At 37.3% G+C, this 24,425-nt stretch overlaps 1 protein-coding gene across 5 annotated transcripts in view; it reads left to right on the forward strand.

Annotated features, from left to right (window-relative positions):
• Nucleotides 1-24,425, forward strand: part of LOC150102596 (uncharacterized) — a 337,088-nt gene that overhangs the window by 14,237 nt on the left and 298,426 nt on the right. For 4 of the 5 annotated variants that reach the window (XM_090398992.1, XM_090398995.1, XM_090398993.1 and 1 more), the window contains exon 2: nt 13,169-13,383. In XM_090398992.1, coding sequence (XP_090255118.1) covers nt 13,178-13,383 — 206 coding nt within the window. In that variant the 5' untranslated portion in view covers nt 13,169-13,177. Of the gene's footprint in view, nt 1-13,168; nt 13,384-24,425 lie in introns of those variants that run through there. The other variant, XM_090398997.1, reaches the window with a different exon arrangement.

The following is a 24,425-nucleotide window of genomic DNA, read 5'->3' on the forward strand; positions in this document are numbered from 1 at the left end:
GGCTCACTCAGTTAATTTGTTTCCTCTCCCCAGGAACTTTGCCAGAGCTGAGACTCAGATTGAACAACTTAATCAGGGGCAATTCCAATGCTGTTGAACATTCACACAGTACATTGGCTGACATGCCATCCACTCTCACTGCTGTGTTCACATTCATATTTTTAATATGCTGAGCACCTCCTCTTCATTTACCTCAGTTTTGATGTGTGTCTGTCACATTAGCAACTGCAAAATTTCACCTGGATGATACACCTTTGCAAAATGATCACACAGTAACTCAACTGTTTCTTTTTCCCCCATCACCTTCCTACCATGAGCATTGTTTAAAGTCATCTTACCATAGTCATTTTTTCTCTTACTCTACATAACGAAAAAATTCTTTTGTGTTTATTTTAGCTTGCTTAGCTAATTTTCTCTCATAAACTGATTTGGCTTTTCTTACCAAACTAATCACTCTTCTTGCTTTCACTTTGTGTTGCTCACGAGTATGCCGATCACGTTTTTCTTTATATTCCCTCCACGATGTTTTCTTTTTTTTGGCTCTTGTTTTATATCCATACTCATCCACTTAATTCCAACTTGGTTTATCCTCCTGACTTTGGGATTGCAGTCTGATACTGTTACTCTCAAGCAATCTCTAACAACTTGCCCATGCCCTGCTGACATTCTTTCCTTGTAGGTTCTCAAGCCATGGCAGTTCCAAGATGATTCTTGAGTCTCTCATAATTACCTGCCTTGTAGTTGAACATAAACCCCTTGTTTATAGAGAGCTCCACATGTTTAGCAACTTCCCAGAACAAAACCGCATGGTCACTCTCCCCAATTGAATGCAGAGTATCTATCTTGGTTATGGATATATCTTCTGATGATAATATCAGATCCCTCTCAAACCCTTTCTCTCTTCTTTAACCTGTTATTTCATGTAATTATGCATTAGCAATTGTATAAATTCCATTCTATGTTGCCATGTCTCCTTTTCTCCCTTCAATCTATTCCCATATAGTTAGTATCCCATAATGATTGTTTGGCTTGCACTCTTGTGCTAATATGCTGGACTCCCTATCTATAGCAGCATCCAACAACATATTTTGTGCTGTTGGCCTCTATTTTAAACTAGACAGTCTCAAATGAACCATCTCCCCAGACTTAAAATCCTCTTTAACTTCTAATTCTGTTGGTTGTAATTCTTCAGCTATCATCAGCAATACCCCATCTCCTGTCCTATTCCTTTTGTCCTCCCTGAAAATACAATACCCCCTTTACATTCTGTTCTTGTAACTATATCATTTTCTTTCAACCAGATTTCACTGATTTCCTATGCTTTTTGACCAAGTTGAGCTGACCAATGCTAAAAACTCCTCTCCCTTATTCCTAATACTTCTTGCATTCATGTACATGCATTTCAACATCCCCTTGTACCCACAATTACTCTTGTGTAATGTCATTACCAACACATTTGAATTGAAAATTGTATTCAGCATTGCATAATCATTTCTGTACACATGCTCATTTATCACAGGGATGGCCAGACATTGCTTGATTTCATCCTCCCTAATATCTCTAGTTTCCCAGGTTTTGCATTTCCAAACTTTTGCTAAACAATTCTTACTCTAATTCCTGTCTAATTCCTAAATGTAATCCATCAGGCATATGTAAGTCCATTCATCCATCAAATTCACTCGATGCATCAATAAACCTATATCTAGGTAACAAACTCACAATTTTTGCTTTATTCTTTATTCTTGCTCATTCTTTATTTTTGCTTCTTGCAACAACTCTTTCATATCTTCTCTCACTGAATACTTCTCCCCTTTTAAATAATTTGTTCCTGTCACAATAATCATCTCTTTTACTTCTCCCTTTTGCAAACTAACAGTGTCAAGATCCTTGATTCACACCTGGAAAACATGCTTTTGTCACTTGCAGTTTCATACTTTCTGAATTCACGTTTTTTTTTTTTTTGATTCTCCCACTTGCTATAACACACAACAATTGTTTCTTCAGTTGCTCTAGTTCTCATTTTGTCCTGTGAAGGACACAATGTAAATGTGATGTTTCACTCCTTACTATCATGTTGTTTTCAGCCACTTCTTTCATGCTCTCATTCCAAGCAGTATCATTCACAACTTCTGTATTTGCCGCTTCTGCTGTCCTTTACATTGTTAACATTTGTCAATTCATTTTCCTGCTTTATATTAATACTTAACATGCATTTCTTGCACTGGCACATGAAACATTTATGACAAATTCTCTCTCTCCATTCACTTTTCATTCACCCTTGGCAATACATACATATAATCAGGGCTTTTTTTCAGCCAGAACGGTCTGGAAAAGTTTACTTGAACGTGTTCCGGCTGAAAAAGAGCCCTGCATATAACATGCACTACATCGTACTAGATCCCTCATGCTAAACCGAGATGCCATTTTCCTTGTATGCATCAGTTTCATGTATTGCAATGCTTTCTAAAATAATATTCCATATTAAATCTCTCTCTCTATTTCTCTCACACACAGTCTAAAATAAGTAAGATATAACTAAAAATAATTACTAATATTACTAATATCCACTAAAATAAGACTGTACAACACACAGCTTTTGCTATGTGCAGATACATGGAACATTGGCTGCATTCTCAGCAGTAAACCTATAGAACAAGTAAAACATTACAGTTATTTAGACATATTTTTAGTGAAGATGACAAAATTTTGAAATAGATGAATGAAATAGAAAAAGAATTTTGGAACAGATTATGATGGAATAACAGAAGAAATTAACCAAAAGATCAAACTAGCAGTATCGAAGAAAGTGTGCAAAAACAGTTTTGCACAATTTTTTCTCTCTTTTTAACTCTTATCACATCAACCTTCATGGACTCAGCAGACTCATTGTGGGAACTTCATTTAACTAACATAATTATCATATCGAAGCTTAAAATTTTTAACAGCCCAGGCATTCACAATGCCTTCTGGTAATGTGTTTCACACACCCACAATTTTCCATATAAAAAATTACTTTTACACTCTTCTTCACTGAATCTTCCTAGAATAGTCTATTTTTCTTATCCTCTCACCTTTGATTCTTTTTATAATCCCCTCTGTATTAATCAATGAAATCCCTGTACTAATTTAAACATTTCTATTGTATCAACTCTCATCTGCCTACCCACCAAACTCTGCAGTTTACAGGCCACTCACCTGGTCACTCACCTCTGAATCCTCTCCACTGCTTCCTCATCCCCAAGAAACCCAGAAGACTAGACTTCAGCAGAGTAATCAGGAAGTGGACATATCAAGCATCAAGGCCTTATAAAGAGGAATAATAACTTCCTTTTCTCTTCTTGTTAATGTATTCTTCAACAGCCAAGTAATCTTATGGGCTACTTTGCCAATCTTAGCAGTAATCAAAAATTTAACTCTCTGTCTATCATCACCACCACCCCTAAATCTCTAGCTTTATCTGTTTCCTGTAGTACAGTTTCATCAATGTGATACATGGCTTGTAATTTATTTTTCCCAAAATGCATAACTTTACATTTCTCTACATTAAACTGAAACCCATTTTCTTTTGGCCATACTGACAGCCTATTTAAATCATCCTGCAAGCTTTCCACATTGCCTTGATTAACTATTAGTCTATCTAATTTCACATCATTACAAATAACTGAATGTTTCCTCTCAGGTTATTTCCTATATCATTTATGCACCAATTAAACAGCAATTGTCCCAACAGTGAACCTTGTGGCACATCACTAGTCATCTGTTTTCAGCCTCGATTCTGCCCCCTTCATATACCACTTTTTGATATCTATCCAGCAGCCACCCTCTTATCTATTTAACCAGTGTCATGTCCATCCCCATTTGTTCTAATTTGTGTAACAGAGTTCCATGCGGTATTCTGTCAAATGGCTTTGCAAAATCCAATAAAATCATCATGTAGCCATTTCCTTTATCCAACACAGCTGTTACTCTATTATAAAAAGTTAATAAATTACTAAGGCATGATCGACCCTTCACAAAGTCATGTTAATTCTCATACAGCATCATATTTTTGTGTACCCATTCTTGAATTCTTTTTTTCACCAATTTTTCTAGTACTTTTACCATCATGCCTGAGATACTGATTGGTCTGTAATTAATTTGCTGCTGCAGTCTTAGAACCTCCCTTGTACATGGGAATTCTTTTTCCCTCTTTCCATTCCCTTGGAACTCTACCAGAGCTGAGACTTAAAGAGCCTAGTCAGAGGCATTGCCAGTTCCCTTGCACATTCTTGCAAAGCCCTAGCTGATATCCCATCTAATCCTATAGCTGTATTTATATTGAGATCCTGCAACATCCTAAGTACCTCCAATTCATCCACCTCTGTTCCCATCAGTGTCTGTCATGTATGTTAAAGCAGTAACCTCACTAGGATGATATGGCCTTGCAAAGTGGTTACTCAGTAACTCAACTATTTTATCTGCTTCTGTCTCCTCATCAACTATCACCACTAATTAAGATTAATCTTCCATAGTCATTTTTCCTCTTACTTGCCACGTAACAAAAGAACTCTTTGGGATTTTCTTTGGCCTGCTTCACTAGATTCTCCTCATAATCTGATTTCACCTTTCTTGCCTGAGCCTTGTGCTGTTCACGAGTTTGTTGGTTATCTTTCTCTTTATATACCCTCCACAGCATTTTCTTCTTCAGCTTGTTCTTAATGATATTACTCATCTTTCTAACTCCTATCTGATTAACCCTCCTTACCTTAGTTATACGATTTAATATTGCTTCCTGTAGATCAGAGGTTACCAAACTTTTTGAGTTTGAGCTCCAGAGCACTTTTAAAATGAAGAAACAGTACTGGGAGCACTCCTCCCCTACCTCGCTAGTTTTCTTAAAGCAATCAAACAATCAAGATAAATTTATGGATCATTGTAAGTTTGTTTTTATTTGGAAAGGAACAAAAATATTGTAAACAAATTAAATAAATTGTGAAGAAAAATGGATTTTAATGGGATCCTTGGGATGCATATTATTGACATGGCCTTCGTAGTTGATGATGTTGCAACTCGCAAACAATCATTGGGATGTTCATCTTTAGTCGCAATCTGTATTTAGATTTTATGATGTTCATGGTGGAAAAAAATGACTCGCATAAGTATGATGATCCAAAAAAAATATGTTATTTTATATGCACAACTTTTTAAAACAGGAAATCTTTCTCTATCCACCAACCTCCAAAAGTTTCATCACCATTATATGACTTTAATGTGATATCTTTCCGGAGATCTAAAATTTCCAGTTGTACTTCTTCTGTTGTTGCATTGTTAAAGTTTGTAATGAGTTCAGTAATTTTGATCACACTTAAGTCTGTAAAAGGATTTAAAAAAATCAATACCATTGGCTCAATGGTGTTGAACTGCTGAAACCACTTGTCAAATTCTTCCTGAAGCATTTTAAGTGATTAACAAACAATTCTGGGAGAAACTCTCTGTTGTCAATCATTTTCTTCAGATTCGGGAAATTATTGAGAGATTTCTACTCTAAATGATATATCCACAAAAGTCTGCTTCTCTTTGAATGATCTGATCGTACTTATCATCATCGCAATGCGTTTATCCTTTCCTTGGAGTTCCAAGTTTAGAGAATTTAATTTTTTACGATATCCATTAACCAAAAAGAATCACTTAACTGCTCATAGTTCTGCCCTTTGGAACTGAGAAATTATTTTATCTCTTCAATTGAACTCGTAAATCTTGAAAGTACTTCTCCTTTGTTTAGCCAGTGAACTTCGAAATGAAGAATAAGATCTTTTTTAGTTACATAGTCCAAAAAGAATCACTTAACTGCTCATAGTTCTGCCCTTTGGAACTGAGAAATTATTTTATCTCTTCAATTGAACTCGTAAATCTTGAAAGTACTTCTCCTTTGTTTAGCCAGTGAACTTCGAAATGAAGAATAAGATCTTTTTTAGTTACATAGTCGGTACTCTCAATGAAAGGCTTAAAGAGGTGGTGCTTAGAGGAGAGGCTCTAATTGAGTTTGATTTTTAGAACTGTTTTCATAATGTGACCAAAGAAGAGAACTTTACTGCAGAATGCTTCTTGATGAATAATGCAATGGTATGACGTAAAGATCAGAAATGATTTGTCCTCCCTACAAAGAGCAATTAATCCTTTGGAACTACCCACAATTGCTGGGGCTCCATCAGTAAATTTTCATTCCTGTTGTTTAACAATTCATGGGCAATAATTTTAACAGCTCTTCCCTAACAGAAAAGTCCTCAAATACCATTCTTACCAAAACAACCAATTCCGCTGTATCTGATACATTTGTTGATTCATCAAATTGCGGGGATAAGCATTCACATTTTCCAAAATAATTTTTCAGTTGGGCTTGCATGCCAAGGGAAATTGAGCTGAAATCGCCTTGTGATTGTTTTATTTGAGAGGTGCAAGTCTTATATTGCTGTCATAATTTCTTGTTTGTTTTTAAAGCCCCAAATAAAGAATCTGCTCCTGAAGGAAATGCTTCTTTTATCAATTCACCATCCTGATATGGTTTTTTCCATTTTGTTATTAAGTGAGTAATTTTATAAGAAGCAGTAGTGACATTTTTATGCTTTACTCTTGGTATAATAAAAATTAACTGTTGAAATGTAACGTTTGATTTTAGTTCATATACTTGTTTTTTTCTTAGTTCAGAACTAATAGGATAGTTGTGGTTAAATGAGGACTGATTAGTCTTGAAATGCCTTCCATATTATATTTCTTCATAACTGCAGCAGAATTGCCACGTGTGACACACTAATTTGTCTTTTATTTTAACAAAGTAGTAGGCTTCTTCCCATTCAGACTGATATTTTCTTTGTTTTTACTATCCACTGTCATTTTAGGGGAGGATGATAACTGTTTAAAACCCAAGAACTGCTCGTAAAGATGCACTCAAACTCACTGATACTGACTTTTAGCAAAGTGTAAAATTTGAAGAGAAAGACTAACTGCTGTTAACACACTGAAAGCAGATGACTTTTTATGCAGAATCTTCCCACTCTGATTTCCTGCTAATGGATCTCCCACCAGTTGATTTCCTGCAGTAAAATCAAGAGAATAATAGAGGATTTTATATGACTGAATGGGCACCTCTGGATACATTGGCAGGTGCTAAGGTGCCTGCAGGCATAGGGTTGGGTAATCCCTGCTCTAGATGACCCTTATGTATCCCATGCACTACTAACATCCTTATCCTGCAGTGTTTTATGCCATGGCATACATTTAAGCTTCTTCCTAAGCTTGTCATAATCAGCTGCCTTGTAGTTCCATATATACCCCTTCTTGACAGAATATTCCTCATGTTTTACAATCTCCCAAGTCAAGACTGCATGGTCACTTTCACGAATTGGAGGCAGTGTTGTCACCTTGGTTATGGATAACGCTTCTGATCCTGTGACAGGTCCAGTACGCTCCCATCCCTAGGATGTTGGCATCATCCCTTCCATCACATGCTGTTTTAAGTAAACTCTTAATAGGTATATACATTCCATTTCCTTCCTGCCATGTGATCGTTCTTCTTTCCAGTCTGTATCTCCATAGTTGAAGTCCCCATAATAATCACTTGACCTTTACTCATTGTACTAATTTGGTGATGCATGTCTTCCAGATCATTTGTGGAACTCCTGGCCTATACCAACAACCAACTGTATATTTTGTCTTACTGGCCTTGATCTCACACCAGACTGCTTCAAATGAACAGCCATCCTCCTGCCTATCTCCTATCCTTTTTGGCTGCAATTTATCTGCTATTATCAGCAGTACCCTCCCCCATCCTATCTTCTCTGTCTTCCCTGAAAATACTAAATCCTTCTCATTCTATCCCTGTAACTACATCTACTGTCTTTTGTCAAGGTTGTACTAACCAATGCCAAAAGTTCCTCCCTCTTGTTCCTGATACTTCTGTCATTAGTATATAGCAACTGCAGCATCCTTTTAACCCCCCCCCCCCACCTTTACTTTCTGAATTGACTACCCTATTGAATATTTTTGCTTGAGAGACTAGATCTCTCACTTGGTTATTCTCACACTCACTCGCTTCATGGGTGACTTCACACAAACTCACTTGCCCTAATTGCTTAAGTTTCCCTGAATTTGTGCTTCAGCATGCTCTGTGAACAAAGCTCTCTAGACACCTAACACCAAAACTATTTAGATGCAGTCCATCAGCATTGTACAAATCCTGAATCATTCCTTTTGCGCAATCTACATATAGACTCATTGGCTATCAACACTCCTCCTCAGTTTTCCTCTATCATAGCATGGTAGGAGACTTACAGTTATCACCTTCTCACTCTTCAGTTTTGCCTCTTCTAACAACTCCTTTACATTCTCCTTCATAGAATGCTTCTCACCTCTCAAATCATTTGTATCAACTAAGACAGTCATTTCCTTCAACTTGCCTTTATGCATCCAAATGGCTTGGCTGATATCGTCAATTTTTGCACCTAGAAAACGCGATTTTGTCACACTTATCCCCTGATCAATGAGTCTCCGTACATACTTTTTTCCCCTTAACTTGTTTTTCTTGTTTATTCAGTTGGTCTTTATTTCTTCAGACCACCTGCTTCTTTTTCTTTTCTCAAGATGAAATATATAATTGGTTACTACTATAATTCAGGAGCTATAAGGGAGAATGAGAATGGCATGCATTTGCAAATTAGCATGATGAGTGCAGGTCAAATAATTATTATAGGGGATTTCAACTCTGGGGGATATAGATTGTGAAGAGGAATGGTCATGAGGGAAGGAAATGAAATATATATAGCTATTACGAGATTAGCTGAGACAATAAGAAACCCGAAACAACATGTAATGGAGGGGACATGAGGTTTGAGAGTTCTGGATCTGATCAAACATCAGGGAACTTAACAGTAACCAATCTACGTTGCCTCTGCTGGGAAAGTGATCATGAGAATTTTCTGTTAAGATCGGGTTATATGTGGCATAATAAAGCAGATGATTAGTGGCATAAGAATTTGGGCGCGGTTAGTAGTTGGAAGGGGGACAATCGTTCGATGCTGTCGGCACACTCTCCCTCGATGAGTCTTTGGACTCCCTGGAGGTGTCAAAATAATAATAATAAAAAAATAATAATAATAATAAGAATTTGGAGGGTGGTGCATGGGAAGTGATGAAGAAGTGTTTGGAGAAAGCAGTATCAGACTGTATATCCAGAGCCGAATGATAAATCAAGTTGAGTTAGATACACGAATAGCATCATTAAGCTGGAGTTGTAGACAGAGTTGTGGATGGAGTATAAAGGAAAAAAGTGATCATCATATCTGTGAGTAGTACAAGGCACAGGCAAGAAGGGTGACCTGTATGATAAGGAATGCCATAGCTCATTATGAGGGAAAGCTACATAATGAGGCCAAAAGGAGGAATGACTATTGAAGGATGACTTTAACAAGTGCTAAGGTAGTGAGATAATAGAAGCAAACCATATAGTTGATTTACTGAGTGATCATTTTGCAAGGGTATATGATCTAGATAGTGATATTACAATGCCAGATGTGATATTGGCCAATGGGAGAATAGAAATTGAAGAATTGGAGATGCTTAGAATATTGCAGAACCTTGGTGTGAACCTGGCCATGGGATTACAAGGCATATCAGCCTGTATTATGAGAATGTGCAAGGGAATTATCAGCTCTTCTTAACAAGCTGTTGAATTTAAGCCTTAATACTGGGAAACTACTAATGGAGTTGAAAGAGGGGGCACGATAGTCCCTCTGCAAGAAGAAGGCACATGACCAAATTAACAAATTATAGGCTAATCAGTATCTCAGGAGTGATGATTAAAATATTGGATAAATTGGTAAAAAACAGAATTCAGGACTTGGTGGATATGAATGCAATACTTTATAAGGGTCAACATGGTTTTGTGAAGGGTAGGTCTTGCATTAGTAATTTGCTTATTTTTCATAATCAAGTGACAATGGAGTTGGATAAAGAAAATAGCTACTCATTGATACTGCTGGACTTTGCAAAGTCATTTGACAAGATTTCACATAGAGCTCTGTTGCATAAATTGCAGGAAATAGGGTTACATATGCATCAGGTGATTTGGATTAGATGGTGGCTGATGTAGAGATATCAATGAGTGGTTTATGGAGGAGTTGAGTCCAGGAAAAGGCAAGTGGGATTACCACAATGCACAGAGCTCAGTGCTTGGTCCTCTGTTGTTTAATTTGTATATCAGTGATATAGGAAATTATTTGTTGGAAAATATTCAGTTGTTTGCTGATGATACAAAAATTTACCATTTTTATTTCATAAAATTTACCAACACCTACATTTACCATCACTCTTTGAGTGATGGTAAATATAGGTGTTGTAGAGATCCTGTAGGATGACTTAAACTAGTAGTATGATTAAATGTAAATGGCTACTAGTTTAATGTGGCCAAGTCTAAGGTTTGGAAAGAAAGAAATCAAGCCATTTACTATATTGATAGAACTGAACTGCAAAAAATTAATGAGGCCAGGGACTTGGGGGCAATTGTGGATGGGAGTTCTGGTTTAGAGGGAATAATGTAAAGGTAGCCTGAGCAGCACATTAGATTTATATGGTTGTTTAAGAACACACTAACAAGCAAGGCTAAGGAGGTTATTGTTCACGTTATAAGGCTTTAATAAGGCCACATATGGACTACAGCATATAGATCTGGTCACATGGATTCCATGGGAATGAAGTGGTGAGAGGATCCAGAAGTGAGTGATGAAAATTGTGACAAGTTTATGGAATGTTCCCTATGAGAATAGATTTGATGACCTGTTGACTTCAAAAAACTAGCTGAAGGGTGGAAAGGAGGAGACATGATGTAATCATAAGTTATTTAAGGGATGTTATAGATTGTTGAAAGTTTATTTTTCACTTGGTTAGACTATAATAAATTTAGTTTAATCCTTTATCCAAGTGTGAGCAAACAAAGTTTGCGCCTGAAAGTATCTTCAGGACTGGGGAAAGGTGGTAAAACACCGGGCAACTTGTCAATGAGTTGCCCAGTGTTGTACCACCCCTTACCCCAGTCCTGAAGATACTTTCAGGCGCAAACTTTGTTTGCTCACACTTGGATAAAGGATTAAACTAAATTTATTATGGTGTTATAGATTGACACTGAAGGCCTGTTTTCAGTACATGGCAGGAAGGGAAAGAACAAGGATTCACCCATAGAAATTGTGTTAGTGTGATTAGCAGATGTTAGGACTAAATTTTTTTGCTTCGAGGGTAGTGAATGAGTGGATTGGGCAAACCCAATCCACTCATTCACTACCCTCCAAAGTACTCGCAACCAGTGGTGAGCTATGGAAATTTTAACAAAGGGCTTGCATCGTCGAGCAAAAAAAAAAAAAAAAAAAAAAAAAAAAAAAAAAAAAAAAAAGCCGTATTTCACACAAAAACTTTTATTAATACAGCTTATGTACAAATTCCAATCAAAAAGTATGAGAGGACAATCAACCTCTAAAGGCTCTCATTTTTAAACAAATATTTCATGATCTAAACATGAAATATTTGTACACAGTCAACTGTGTTAATTTATCTTACATAAGAAAAACATTTTTTAACTATCAAAATATAACAAGAATGAAAACTTTTATACTCTTTTATAAAACATTTGATTGGCTACTGGTTTTACCATATGATTGGTTACCAGAAGGGAGAAGGGTAAAGATAGCACATGCCCTTATTTTATTTTCAAACTTGGGCGCATTCGTTATAGAGGAGTTGAAACAATAATTTCAAATAATCTATACACTGCCAAATAGTCTAATTTTTGTTAGGTTACCGTATGAGTTTGTCGCTTAATATATTTCAAAACAAAATTTTTCTTTGAAGAAATAAAAAAAGTAAACGAGAAGAACAAGGGGCTCGCAAATTTGAGAAAAATTTAACAAAGGGCTCATGCGAGCCCCTTATAGCTCACAGCCACTTCAAAGAAGTGGTTGTGAGTACTTTGTCACTGAATAAGTTTAATGAGATAGGTATTGTGTGAATAATGTCTCCCCCGATGGGTCTTCTGACTCCATGGAGATACCCGTATAAGTGTTTGATATAAGATGAGTTTTTCTTGGAGGTGTCACATAATAATAACCGTAGACTTTTCTCTTACTCCTGAATCCTGTAGTTTACATGATACAATTGAAGAAATTTTTTGCTCATAAGAAAAAAAAAAGTTTCTTTAGTAGTGAAAATGTAATGTAGGATAATTCCTTTCACTTATAGGAGTGTGTTTTCCAAAAAAAGTGCTGTGTTTATATATATATATATATATATATATATATATATATAAGCTGCTACTTTAAATGAAAAAAAGTATTATTCTGTTTGCAGCTTATTCATAAGAGCATGTAATTACTCACACTTATGGATGTATATTTTTTTTCCTTCATTGTTATGGGTTGCTATTTCTACTCAGATCAAAAAAGATCTACTATACAGAGGTTTGGAAGTTACCCATGACTGCATTGCTTGTTTTTCTGTTCTCAAATCATATTCTTTCTAATGTTGTTTATATATAAGATAGCTGTTAGATATGCCCATTTCTTCCCCACCTGGTGTAATGAGCACATACAATCAGATGGCAATCGGGAGGTTAAATAAGTTAGGAAATGAATTAATAAATTTCTGAAGAGATGAAGCAAGCACTTGTGTGGCAGATTCCCAGAACAGATTTCAGAGTTAAATTTGTATCTTTAACAATGAAGTTTTTTTACACTGAGTATGGTGACCCTGAGTAGTCTCCTCTTTTACTTTCTGAGTTGATTATCCTTCAAAATCATGAATTCTCTCTTTTTTTTTTTTTTTCTTTCCTCTCATATGCTGTTTTTTACTCCTCCTTCCAGTCTTTATTGGCTTGGTTCAAGTCACCTATAGTGATTACTCTCTTGATGGCTGAGTTAATTGTTGATATATTTCAAATTCACCTTTCTTTCTTTTCCCAAGTATATTTTGCTCTGTTAGCTTCCATTTCACACCACTTTCCCAATGTCTACTTTCACTGAAGTGAATTGTTTTGAATATATTTTGATATTTCATTTTAAATTTTGATATTTCTTTCTTTACTAATTTACTTGTTACATTTATCAAAGAAAATTTAAGACAATTTATGTCAACTCTTATGTGCTTATTTCAGCATATTCGCATGGAAACTACCTCTTCAAAAACCAACAACCAAAGAAACTGCAAATATAGAAGACATCATTTTGACAAGTTTGCAGAAAATGTGCAACAGTTGTTGAGAGAAGTTGAAGAGAGAAAGAGTAATCTAGAAACAAATTTTGAAATTACCCAAAGAAGCCAGAGGACTGCTGAGTTATATCAGCTTGTTGATGCTATTGGAGGAGATGAGTATGTTTTTAATTTATATACCTTTTCTTTAGATGCTTCATATTATTATTATTTTGGTAACCTCCATGGAGTCAACAGACTTGTCTTGGGAGGCTCGCTCAACTAACAACATGCCTATCATAATGAGCTTTGAAGCTGCTTGAAGTGTACTGTGAATGCAGTACCTGCATTCACAGTACACTCTGGCAATGCATTTCACTTGCAACTCTCTACGTAAAAAATCAACTCCTCACATACTTCTTCATCACATCTTTATACAACTTCCAGGGATGGCCTCTCATTCTTTCCATATTAACATCCACTCTTTTTGTAATTCCTTCTTTATTAATCTGATAGAATTCCTTTACTAACGTGAAGGTCTCTATCATATCTCCTCTTTTCTTCCTATCCACCAATTTCTGTAACCCACATTCTCTCAAACATGCTTCATAATCAACACTCCAAAGTCCTGATATCACTTTGGTCATTTGTCTTTGGGCCCCTCTCTAGTGTTTCCACATCAAAAAGCCATGTGACCAAATCTGATCATAATATGTGGTCTGACCAATACCTTCTATAGAGGTACCATCACCTTCTTATCCCCCTGTATGTTAGTATACTTTTTATCATAGCAGTACAACGTGTAGTCTTTGCAACCCTTGTGATGTGCCCCCCCCTCCCTCCAGAACTTCAGTTCACTGTCTACCATAACTCCAAGATTCTGTATCTCATCCACTTCCTGAAGTACAGTTCCACCAATACAGTATGTAGCCTTTGCCTTCTGTTTATTAATATTAAAACTGCAATCCCCCACTGATTTGTCCAAGCTAAAAAGTCTATTCGAATCTTCTTGTAGATTGGTTCCCAACTGGTGGTCTGTTCAGGGGTACATGAAAAATAATCAGTAATGGCGGAAAACAAGTAAAATAAACAAAATGCAAAATGTTAGTTATGGAACAATAAATGTTAAGTTTGAATCACCGCTAATGGAGACACTTCAAAACTAGCTCACATTAGCAAATGATGATTGGTGAGGGCATGGCTATCCCCCCCCCCCTGCAAACCACTCTTCTACCAATCATTATGCACAGTTCATGCGTCACTTTTGTCACCCATCCTTTACAGAACAATCACATGTTACTAAGAAATGACCTTTGCAATAACGAACCTTCCACTGACTTCCAATTGCGATGTTTCTAGAACTTCTCCAAAATTATAAATACATCCATAATCAGACTGTTTGATCAGTTCATTTATTGACTGAGTATAAGTAAGTGCGTTGTCTTTAATTGTGATTCTTTTCAAGTAGTTTTTTATTTAATGTTTAGCATAGTTTCAGTGATTTTTAAGCATGTCAGTTATGGATTAGTGGTTGAAAACAGGAACGGTTAAAAAACCAAAACTTGATGTGGATTATAACTCGTCAGCAAGTACTTCTCAACACATGTCTGCAACTACGAGTACACCCATACCGGGAGATAGTAAAAAGGCATGTGCCTCAGGTACTACACAGAAGAAAAGGAAATACTGTGAAGAGTATATTAAATATGGGTTTTCATTTGTAGGGGACGATGACTGTTCTAACCCCTCTGTGTGTTGTGTGTGGGGAAGTATTATCCAACGGTTGCATGAAACCTTCTCTACTCATGCAACATTTAGAAACTAAACATCCTATGTATAAAAACAAAGAAATACATCATTTTCAGCACTTAGAAAAGCGTCCGAATGTAACTTCATACATGACGTCAGGAAAGAAAGACGATGAGAATGCAGTTGAGGCTTCCTACTGTATTGTTTATTGCATAGCTAAATGTGGTAAAAATTGCACCATAGCTGAAGATTTAATTTCTCCTTGTATTAAGGATTCCATTTTTTGTATGTTTGGGGGGGAACAAGTCTCCAAAATCGATACTATCTCTTTTTCAAACAATACAATGTCTTGAAGAATTCAGGATATGTTTGACGATGTTGAAGCTGCAGTAGTAGATAGAATTAAAAAAGTAAATTCTTTTCCATCCAGGTCGATGAAAGCGTAGATGTTGCTGATTTATCTATTTTTCTTGTCATCGCGAGGTACTCGAAAAAAAATGAAATTGAGGAAAACCTGTTGCTTTGTTATCTATTGATAGAGTGTACCACAGGCAAAGATATTTTTAATGAAAATCAATGGTTATTTCATTGAAAAGGACATTAGTTTGTCAAATTGTTGTGGTGTATGCACTGACTGAGCCAAGTCTATGTCAGGTTGTTGTATAGGCCTACGTGTCAAAAAAGTGCTGCTATATGCACATTATATTTGGTTTGTATACTGAAAGCTGAAAACTTTTTGTCAACAGCACCTTCAAACTCTGTTTTACCCAGGCTTCCTTTATAGCTGAACTCTACTTTATTTGCCAGACCTTCTCCAGTGGTTACAAAACCAAAAAGATCAACAAATTAATTGTTCCTCCCATTTTAGGTGGGAGATGAATTTGATCACTCAGTGAGAGATCACTGCCACGCTTATTGGAGAACTGAAGTAGATAGAAAAAATTCCATGTTTGGTCTCTAGAGCAGAGGCTTCCAGATCAAGTGAAAAACAAAATTGTAAAATACAAAAAAATATACAAAATCAATCAATATATATATATATATATATATATATAAAATCTTTAACCTACCCATGGTACGAATGTATTATAGATTCACAAATAAACTTTTTGTGGTTGCGAGCCACACATAGGCAGTCCTGTATCAACCAGACAGGATCATTCCGCTAGTGAGCTTAAATTCAAGGGTTAAGAATTATTGTTATTATGGGAGACTCCAGGGAGTCCTTAGACTCATCAAGGGAGGCGCTAAACATCATGTCCACACAACTATACAACATTCTCACAGTATCTATCATACCCTGCCTTGAACTCGTTCATCGTCATAGCCCCCACAACTGACTCTGGCAGCTTATTCCACTCATTTACCACTCTAAAAGTAAAGAACCTAGCTCTAACACCTCTGCTAACCACACTCCCCAGCTTCCATAGGTGTCCCCTAGTTCTCCCACCACCACCAGTCCTGATCTCAAAAATATCCTTAAATTAATCCTATAGAAATCCTTTAGCAATTTGAATGTCTCAATCATATCTCTCCTTTTCTGCCTATCAACTAATTTCTGCAACCCACAAATCTTCAACCTGTTCTCATATGGTTCATTCCATAGACCTGCTATCATCTTAGTCACTCGCCTCTGGATCCTCTCCACCTTCTCCCCATCAAGAAGGAACCTAGGTGACCAAATCTGGGCACAGTAGTCGAGATGAGGTCTTATTAAGGCTCAGTACAGAAGTACAATAACTTGCTTGTCTCTGCTCGTCAAAGTATTTTTCAACAACCAAGTGAATTGATGAGCTGATTTAGCTACTTTTGCAATGTGCCCCCTAAACTTCACCTCCTTATTCACCAACACTCCAAAGTCCCTGGCCTCATCAATCTCCTGGAGTATAGTTCCACCAATGTGGTATACTGCTGCTAATCTTTTCACCACAAAATGCATAACCTTACATTTTGTCACATTAAATTGACATCCATTCTCCTTAACCCAGAACTCCAATCTATCCAAGTTGTCCTGCAAAATTTTGACATCTTCTGCATTCACTATCGCCCTACCCAACTTTGCATCATCAGCGAACAAATGAACTGTTCCTCTTAGATCCTTCCCTATATCGTTAATGAACAAATTAAACAGCAATGGTCCAAGAACAGAACCCTGCGGCACACCACTAGTCACAGGCCATCTTTTGGACTCTACTCCTGAATAAACTACTCTTTGATATCTCTCCATCAACCACCCACCTATCCATCTCACCAACCCTATATCCATTCCCATATGTTGTAGTTTACGGATTAGAATTCCACATAGTATCCTGTCAAACGCCTTTGCCAGGTCCAGCAGTATCACTGTAAACCCATTTCCCTTATCCAGTTCAGCCATCACCTTGTTATAAAACTTGAGCAAGTTACTGAGGCATGATCGAACCTTCACAAAGCCATGCTGTCCCCTGTACAGTATCTCATTTTCATCAATCTATTCCTGTATTTTTCCCTTGACTACTTTCTCCAAGACCTTGACGATGACTCCTGATATGCCGATCGGTCGGTAATTTGCAACCGAAGTCTTGGATCCTCCTTTATGCAGTTAAACTATTTTCCCCTCTTTCCACACCTTCGGGACTAAACCAGACCCGAGACTCAGATTAAACAACATGGTCAAGGGCACTGATAATTCTTTAGCCGCTTCACGCAAGGCCTGTGTCGTTATACCATCCAATCCCATAGATGTATTCATGTTAAGGTTCTGTAATAGACTATTCACCTCCACTTCATTCACAATTCCCGAATAAACTAATGGGTCCTTCATTTTTTCAATGTCACCACCTGGATGATGCACTTTTGCAAAGTGCTCACTCAGTAACTCCACTATATCTACTGATTCAGTGACCTTCTTATCATCATCATTCCTTAAAATCATTTTGGCCGTGTACAGTTTTTTTTCTTGCTTGCAGCATGTTGAAAGAACTGTTTGGGATTCTCTTTTGCTTGCATAGCTAGGTTCCTTTCATAATCCGCTTTTGCTTTTTTTACCACACTCACTACCCTTCTGGCCTGCACTTTATACCTTTCGTGTGCCTGCAGGTCACCCCTTTCTTTAAATTCCCTCCACAGTTGTTTCTTTTTTTGCAGCTCAAGTTTAATGGTGTTATTCATCCATTTAACCCCTACTTGTTTTACTATTTGGATCCTAGGTATACAATCAGCCATAACCTTCTGTAAATGCTCCTTGACCACTTCCCATGCTCTATCGACATCCAGCCCTTGCGGTTATACATGCCATGGCACTGATCCCAGCAATCTCCCAAGCTTGTCATACTTGCCAGCACGGTAATTCCACATATACCCTGTCTTAATCGAAAATTCCACACCTTTTGCCACCTCCCAGGTCAAGACCTTATGATCACTCTCACCAATAGGTGGCAATGACTGTGGAAGAATGATATTGTGGGATAAAAATGGGAATAGAGTGACTGATGCAGAGGACATAGTGGAATTGTTCAATGAACACTTTATTGGAGTATTTCATCCTAGAGGAGTCAGTTTTAATGCTAGAGGGATAGGACTGGTACGAGGTCTGGAGGTACAGGAGGAGAGTGTGTTTCAGATACTGAGTACTCTGGATGTCAGTAAAGCTGTGGGACTGGATGGTATTTCGCCACGAGTTTTGAGAGAATGTGCTAGCGAATTGACAATACCTTTAACGTGGCTTTACAATGAAAGTCTGGCTTTGGCAAAGGTGCCCAGGGAATGGAAGGAAGGTAAGATAGTGCCATTGCATAAGGGTGGTAACAGACTGGAAGTGTCTAATTATAGGCCAGTCTGTGTGTCATCAGTAGTTGTTAAGATCTTGGAGAAAGTAGTGAGGGACCGTGTACAGCATTGGGCAGATGAGGGTAATGTTATCTGTGAGAATCAACATGGATTTGTGAAAGGACGCTCTTGTTTTAGCAATATGCTAGCCTTTTATAATAAAGTTACAAGAGCATTAGATGAGGGAAAGGCATATACTGCAATTTTCTTAGACTTGGTGAAGGCATTTGACAGGGTGCCACATGATAAGCTGATATTTAAGTTGCAGCACATGGGTCTGGATGTCAGATTGGTCAACTGGATTCAGGATTGGCTGTCTGATAGGTATCAGAAAGTTGTGTATGGTGGAGCAGTTTCCAGGAGGCAGAGGGTTACAAGTGGGGTCCCACAGGGCTCAGTACTAGGACCTATATTGTTTAACCTTTATATCAATGACATAGCCAGTGGATTGCAGGGGATATTCAGTTGTTTGCGGATGATGCGAAGCTGGGAAGGATTATTAGTAATAGCGCAGATGTGGTAGCCCTGCAAGAGGATTTAAATAAGCTAGATAGATGGGCAAATGAATGGGGGTGTCAGTTTAATGCAGCAAAATGTAAGGTCTTGAGGTTTGGGAAACATCGATGGGATGCTGCATACTCTATGGGAGGAGTTATACTGCAGGAAGTAGGGGAGACAAGAGATCTGGGGTTGATGATTGATAGAAACCTGAAGTTTAGGGGACATATTGCAAAGGTGGTGAAGGTAACACAGAGGATTGCTGCTATTATGAGAAGGACACTGACCTGCAGAGATAAGAGGGTTATCATTCCGTTGTATAAGTCTCTGATCAGACCACACTTGGACTATTGTTCTCAGATTTGGTCCCCAGGATTTGAAGGGGATAAATTAACTGTGGAAAGGATACAAAGACGGATGACAAAGATGGTTTCAGGACTGTACAAGGATAGTTATGAGGATCGGCTGAGAGAATGTGGACTGCAGAGTTTGGCGGATAGAAGAAGGAGAGGTGATATGATTGAGACTTTTAAACTGTTGAGAGGTGGTTACAGGGTTGACACTGGGGAGTTCTTTCGCTTGGTTGATCAGTGGGAAGGAGTGATGACAAGAGGCCATCCCTGGAAGTTACGAAAGGAAACTGTGAGCAAGAGGGTAAGGAGTGGTTTCTTTGTGTGGAGGGTGGTTGAGCCGTGGAATGCATTGCCTGATGGAGTGGTGGGAGCGAGAACGGTCAGTGACTTTAAAGAGTGGTATGATAAACTTTGTGTTTCTCAGGGGGGGACCTCCCCTCGATGAGTCTTGACAGACTTTATGTCTTAGGAAGGACCTCCCTCGATGAGTCTTTTGACTCCTTGGAGGCCTGAATAATAATAATAATAATAATAATAATAAAATGGTCATATTCATTACAGTCAAATTCTTAGATGCTATTACCAGGTTAAGCACTCTCACACCCCTAGTATTTTCAATTACATGCTGTCTCAGATAGTTATCCCTTAATAATTGAATAAAATCCATTTCCTTCCTCACATGTGTCCTCTCCTCCTTCCAATCAATGTTACCATAGTTGAAATCCCCCATAATAATTACCCTCCTTCCACTCATTTCATCAATTTGTTTATGCATATTATATCCACCATCTATTCCATCACCTGGTCTGTAGCAGCACCCAACTGTATATTTTATTCTGCCAATCTCAATCTCACACCAATAGCCTCAAGAATGCTATAGTAATTCTGCTTCCCTATGGTCTGGGGACTGGGTCTTGCTGTGATGCTTGTATAGCATGCAGGGTAACCCTGGCTTCCACTCATGAGTGCAGTCATTGCTTGCTAGAGCGTGGATGTCCATGTGTGGCTTCGTGCTGGGTATCTCAGGTGCTGAACAAAAAGTCTCTCAAGCTAGAATCCTTCATTCTCAATTGTTTCAGGGGCCCGAACAAAGTCCTAACCAAGTAATGATACCATTAATATACCTTTTCGATAACAGAAGTAAGAAACAAAAGACACAACACTAGTATAAATATACCGGTTTTTCTAATCATTCATGTGTTGAATCGTGAATGGAAAATTTTAATTTTAAATTTGGTTTATTCAGGATTCAACAAGAATTGGAAAACAATTAAGAGATACTTGAGCTTTAGTATAGAAACTGATTGTGAAAGGGGTATATAGAATGAATAATTTATATAATGATACAAAGCATGAATCAAAAATGGCAATTGTGTGTAAAGAAATATGTTTTAATTAATTGTAACAGCCATAATATGTTCTATGTGGAATGTATGTAATCTAAAGTTCAAGGTGCTTGCGGCAGTGTAAATTATCAGAAAATGGCTCATGCTCGAATTCACAGAAGACGCTGACCTAAGGAAACGCATTGACCCAGATGGACTAGTGGGAAAAGAAGGTGAGCATTGGGCGAAGATTCGTAAGAGAAAAGAGGGTGCTAAAGGTGCAAAATAAAAAGGGTTAGCCCCCTTGCAGAGGGCTTTTTGATCGTGGCACTTTCGCCCTTGCTCGAGTTGTGACTGTTTGTTTTTTGACTTGCTCTTCTCAGATGAGCGGTTCTATCTCGCCTCGTGATGGATCCAGGATAACCCATAGATGTTCTATATCGGCAGCCGTAGTTACCATATTCGTGACCACGATGTGGAATAGGATCACTGGAAACAGAACCAGACCAATGTGGACAGATTACCAGCCATGCTGAAAGGGGCAGATGAGACGTACACCGTGTATGGCCATGTACATAAAGGTAATTCTACGATGTTCCAAACTAAGTTTTCAAGGAAGGAGAACACGGTGCTGTATGCAGAAAGTGGACTATCTTGGTAAAGTAATGTTTTATTCTCCCTTATGTTAGAAGAGAAGCATGCTGTAAAATAAGTGTGAATTGCAGCTAAGTATTAAGTGTGAACGAACATTCTAGTGAGGAATGTTAGGTGATTAGCGTTAACTGCAAAGGTCTGGCTCTATAGGTATCTTTGTCTCAGTTGTGAATTAGATAGAGTGTGATAATTATGATTTGTAGCCTTTAACATAGCTTGATAGGATAAATTGAGAAGATTAGAGTTTTGATGTATGTATTGTGTACAGTCAAATGAGTGGAATCTTAAAAGGAGCCTATGTTAAATTTCCAATTAAGTTCTAAATATCAATGATAGCTCCTCGCCTGAGTATAACTTTAATCTAATAGTGAGAATGAATGTAACTATGTGCAATTTAGTGATCTTAATGAATGTTTATGTTTTAACCTGAAATTAGCCTGTGCCTGAATTCAACTTATCCCTCATAAATTCGGAACCTAATGTGGAGAATAATTGAATATTTATAGGCCATGATTGCAAGCATCATTGAGTATAATTAGTTAGATAATAATTATTATTATTATTAGTATGTGACACCTCCAGGGCGTCCAAAGACTCGTCGAGGGAGAATGTGCCAACACCATCGAACGATTAGTTCCCTTCTAACTACTAACTGCATTCAAACCTGCTTAACATTTTGCGAGCCATTAGTGGCGGAGGCTCTACCATTCGACCAACCTTTGCTGGCTAATTAGGTGCTAAAAGATAAGCGTTAGGATAATCACCTCTGTATAATTTCTGAGAGAAGTTCCCTGGTTAAGGATTCCTCCTAACTTAAGGATACTGGCTGGCACTGCGGAACAAATAATTTTGCCAGTATCTGACGGGGAAACTACTCCAGACAGTAATTACAAGGGACTTGTCTCCAAGAAGGAAATAGGCCCTTTGTCTGAGAGTTCAATACACGTGGTTACTCTAAGTAGTCGGCCAAGTAGAGAGATAGCCTTCGTAGTTTAGCACCATAGCTTGTGTTAAGATAAGATTATCAGGGTAATCAGTTTAAGGCAGAAATAAGGTAAATCGATTAACACAAGGATGAGATATTGAATATAGATATAGAATTAAAAATAAAGAATTGAAGGTAGATATTGAAAGTAAAGAAAGTGAATAAAAATATAAATACACATCAATATAACATGCAACAGTGAAAAGTCAATAGAAAAAATGTCACTCTTCTTTATTCAAAAACGGTTTTGGACTGGCAGGTTCTTCTTAAACAGATAAGAAACTTTGTTTTGGTGATATTCTTGTAGAAACATGTCAACAACAATCTGGTAAACCTACTTAGAGCAGCATCAGTGGGTAGAACACTAATAGCAGTTAAACCCCATAAAACTCAATTCCCATAGAGAAGTAATCTCAGAATGGGATCTCCTAGATCCTAGATGGCGAACCTATGGCACGCCTGCGAATTTTGCTAGCATGTCAACAATTTATAGGCAATATCCTTTTATATGCTTATAAATTATTCAACCTTTTTTTTTTAATTGTTACTACGTACAAGTTAAATTTTGTTTTACACGAAAGAAACTAACCAACAAACACAAAGCCTACTGTGGGAACAAGGCCCTGCAGCTGAAAACTACAGCTGATGTTATGAACCTCTAGCCAATGGCTGAGGGGCATAATGACATGACTCATCTAATAGAAAACCAAAACTTTTCATTATTTAAAAGCTTATTAATTAACTCAAGTTTATTATCTTTAATATTTTTAGCATATGAAAAGTCACTAGCTGCAACTTTGTCAAAACATGTGACTTCTAAACATAGAATATTAAGAGTAACATGGCGGTTGTATCTGTCATATCTGCTGGGCCTTCTTCCTACAGTGGGTTGTGAACCTACAATGAGAGGTTCTCCCGAAATTTGTCATTTCAGTTTTCTAAGCATTTTTCATGAATAAATATTTTATACTGGAAATATTCTAAAGAGAGTAATATTCATGAATGTATTAAAAAACTGAGACCCAGAATGCCTAAATAACATCTATGTAGGAAATGTCACTGACGAAGCTGCATATTTTTAAACATGGAAATATTCATGAGTGATCGAGAATTTTCAGACATCAAAATCTTTCAACATTTGGAAGTTCATTGGCTGTCCTGCTGTGAAGTTCTTGAGAAATTATATGAACTCTGAAAGGAAGTTGAGCTGTTTCTAATTGATAAGAAAAGTGACCTGTCCCATTATTTCCAGGATAAGAAATGGATAGCCAGGCTTCCATATCTCGGTGATGTATTTTCTTACATAAACGAGTTGAATTTAAAAATTCAAGGTCCAGATATAACAAAATTTAATGCTTGAAACAAGATCGAATCCAAAAAGAAACTCAAACTCTAGTTTTATATGATTGCAGAAAGAAATGAAATGTTTCAGCCGTACTCAGATTATATTATGGAAGCAGGTGATTTCTATTCACAGAATTCAGTTTCATATATCATTGCAGCCCACTTGAAGATGTTGTTGTGTTTGAAAAGTATTATCCTGAACACGAGGATCCCCTGAGGCAAAATATGTGAACCCCTTTCTTGAACACAAAGAGACAGGCCTTTCCCATGAAGAAACCCTTCAACTTATTGAATTATCATCGGACAAAGGACTGGAAAGTATTTTAATTCTATGAGTAATTCGAAATTCTGGATAAGAATGAAAAATGAATATCCAAATTTACATGAAATATCAATGAGATTTTTTCCTTGTTTTTCCACCACATATCTTTGTGAAACTGCATTTTATGTCATGACTGTGTTTATATCGAAATAGAAGAACCACCTCAACTTTCTGACTGTCTCCGT

The sequence above is a fragment of the Typopeltis vanoorti genome, chromosome 10, assembly GCF_054136105.1.
Source record: "Typopeltis vanoorti isolate ZY-2024b chromosome 10, IOZ_Tvanoo_1.0, whole genome shotgun sequence".
NCBI lineage: Eukaryota > Metazoa > Arthropoda > Arachnida > Uropygi > Thelyphonidae > Typopeltis > Typopeltis vanoorti.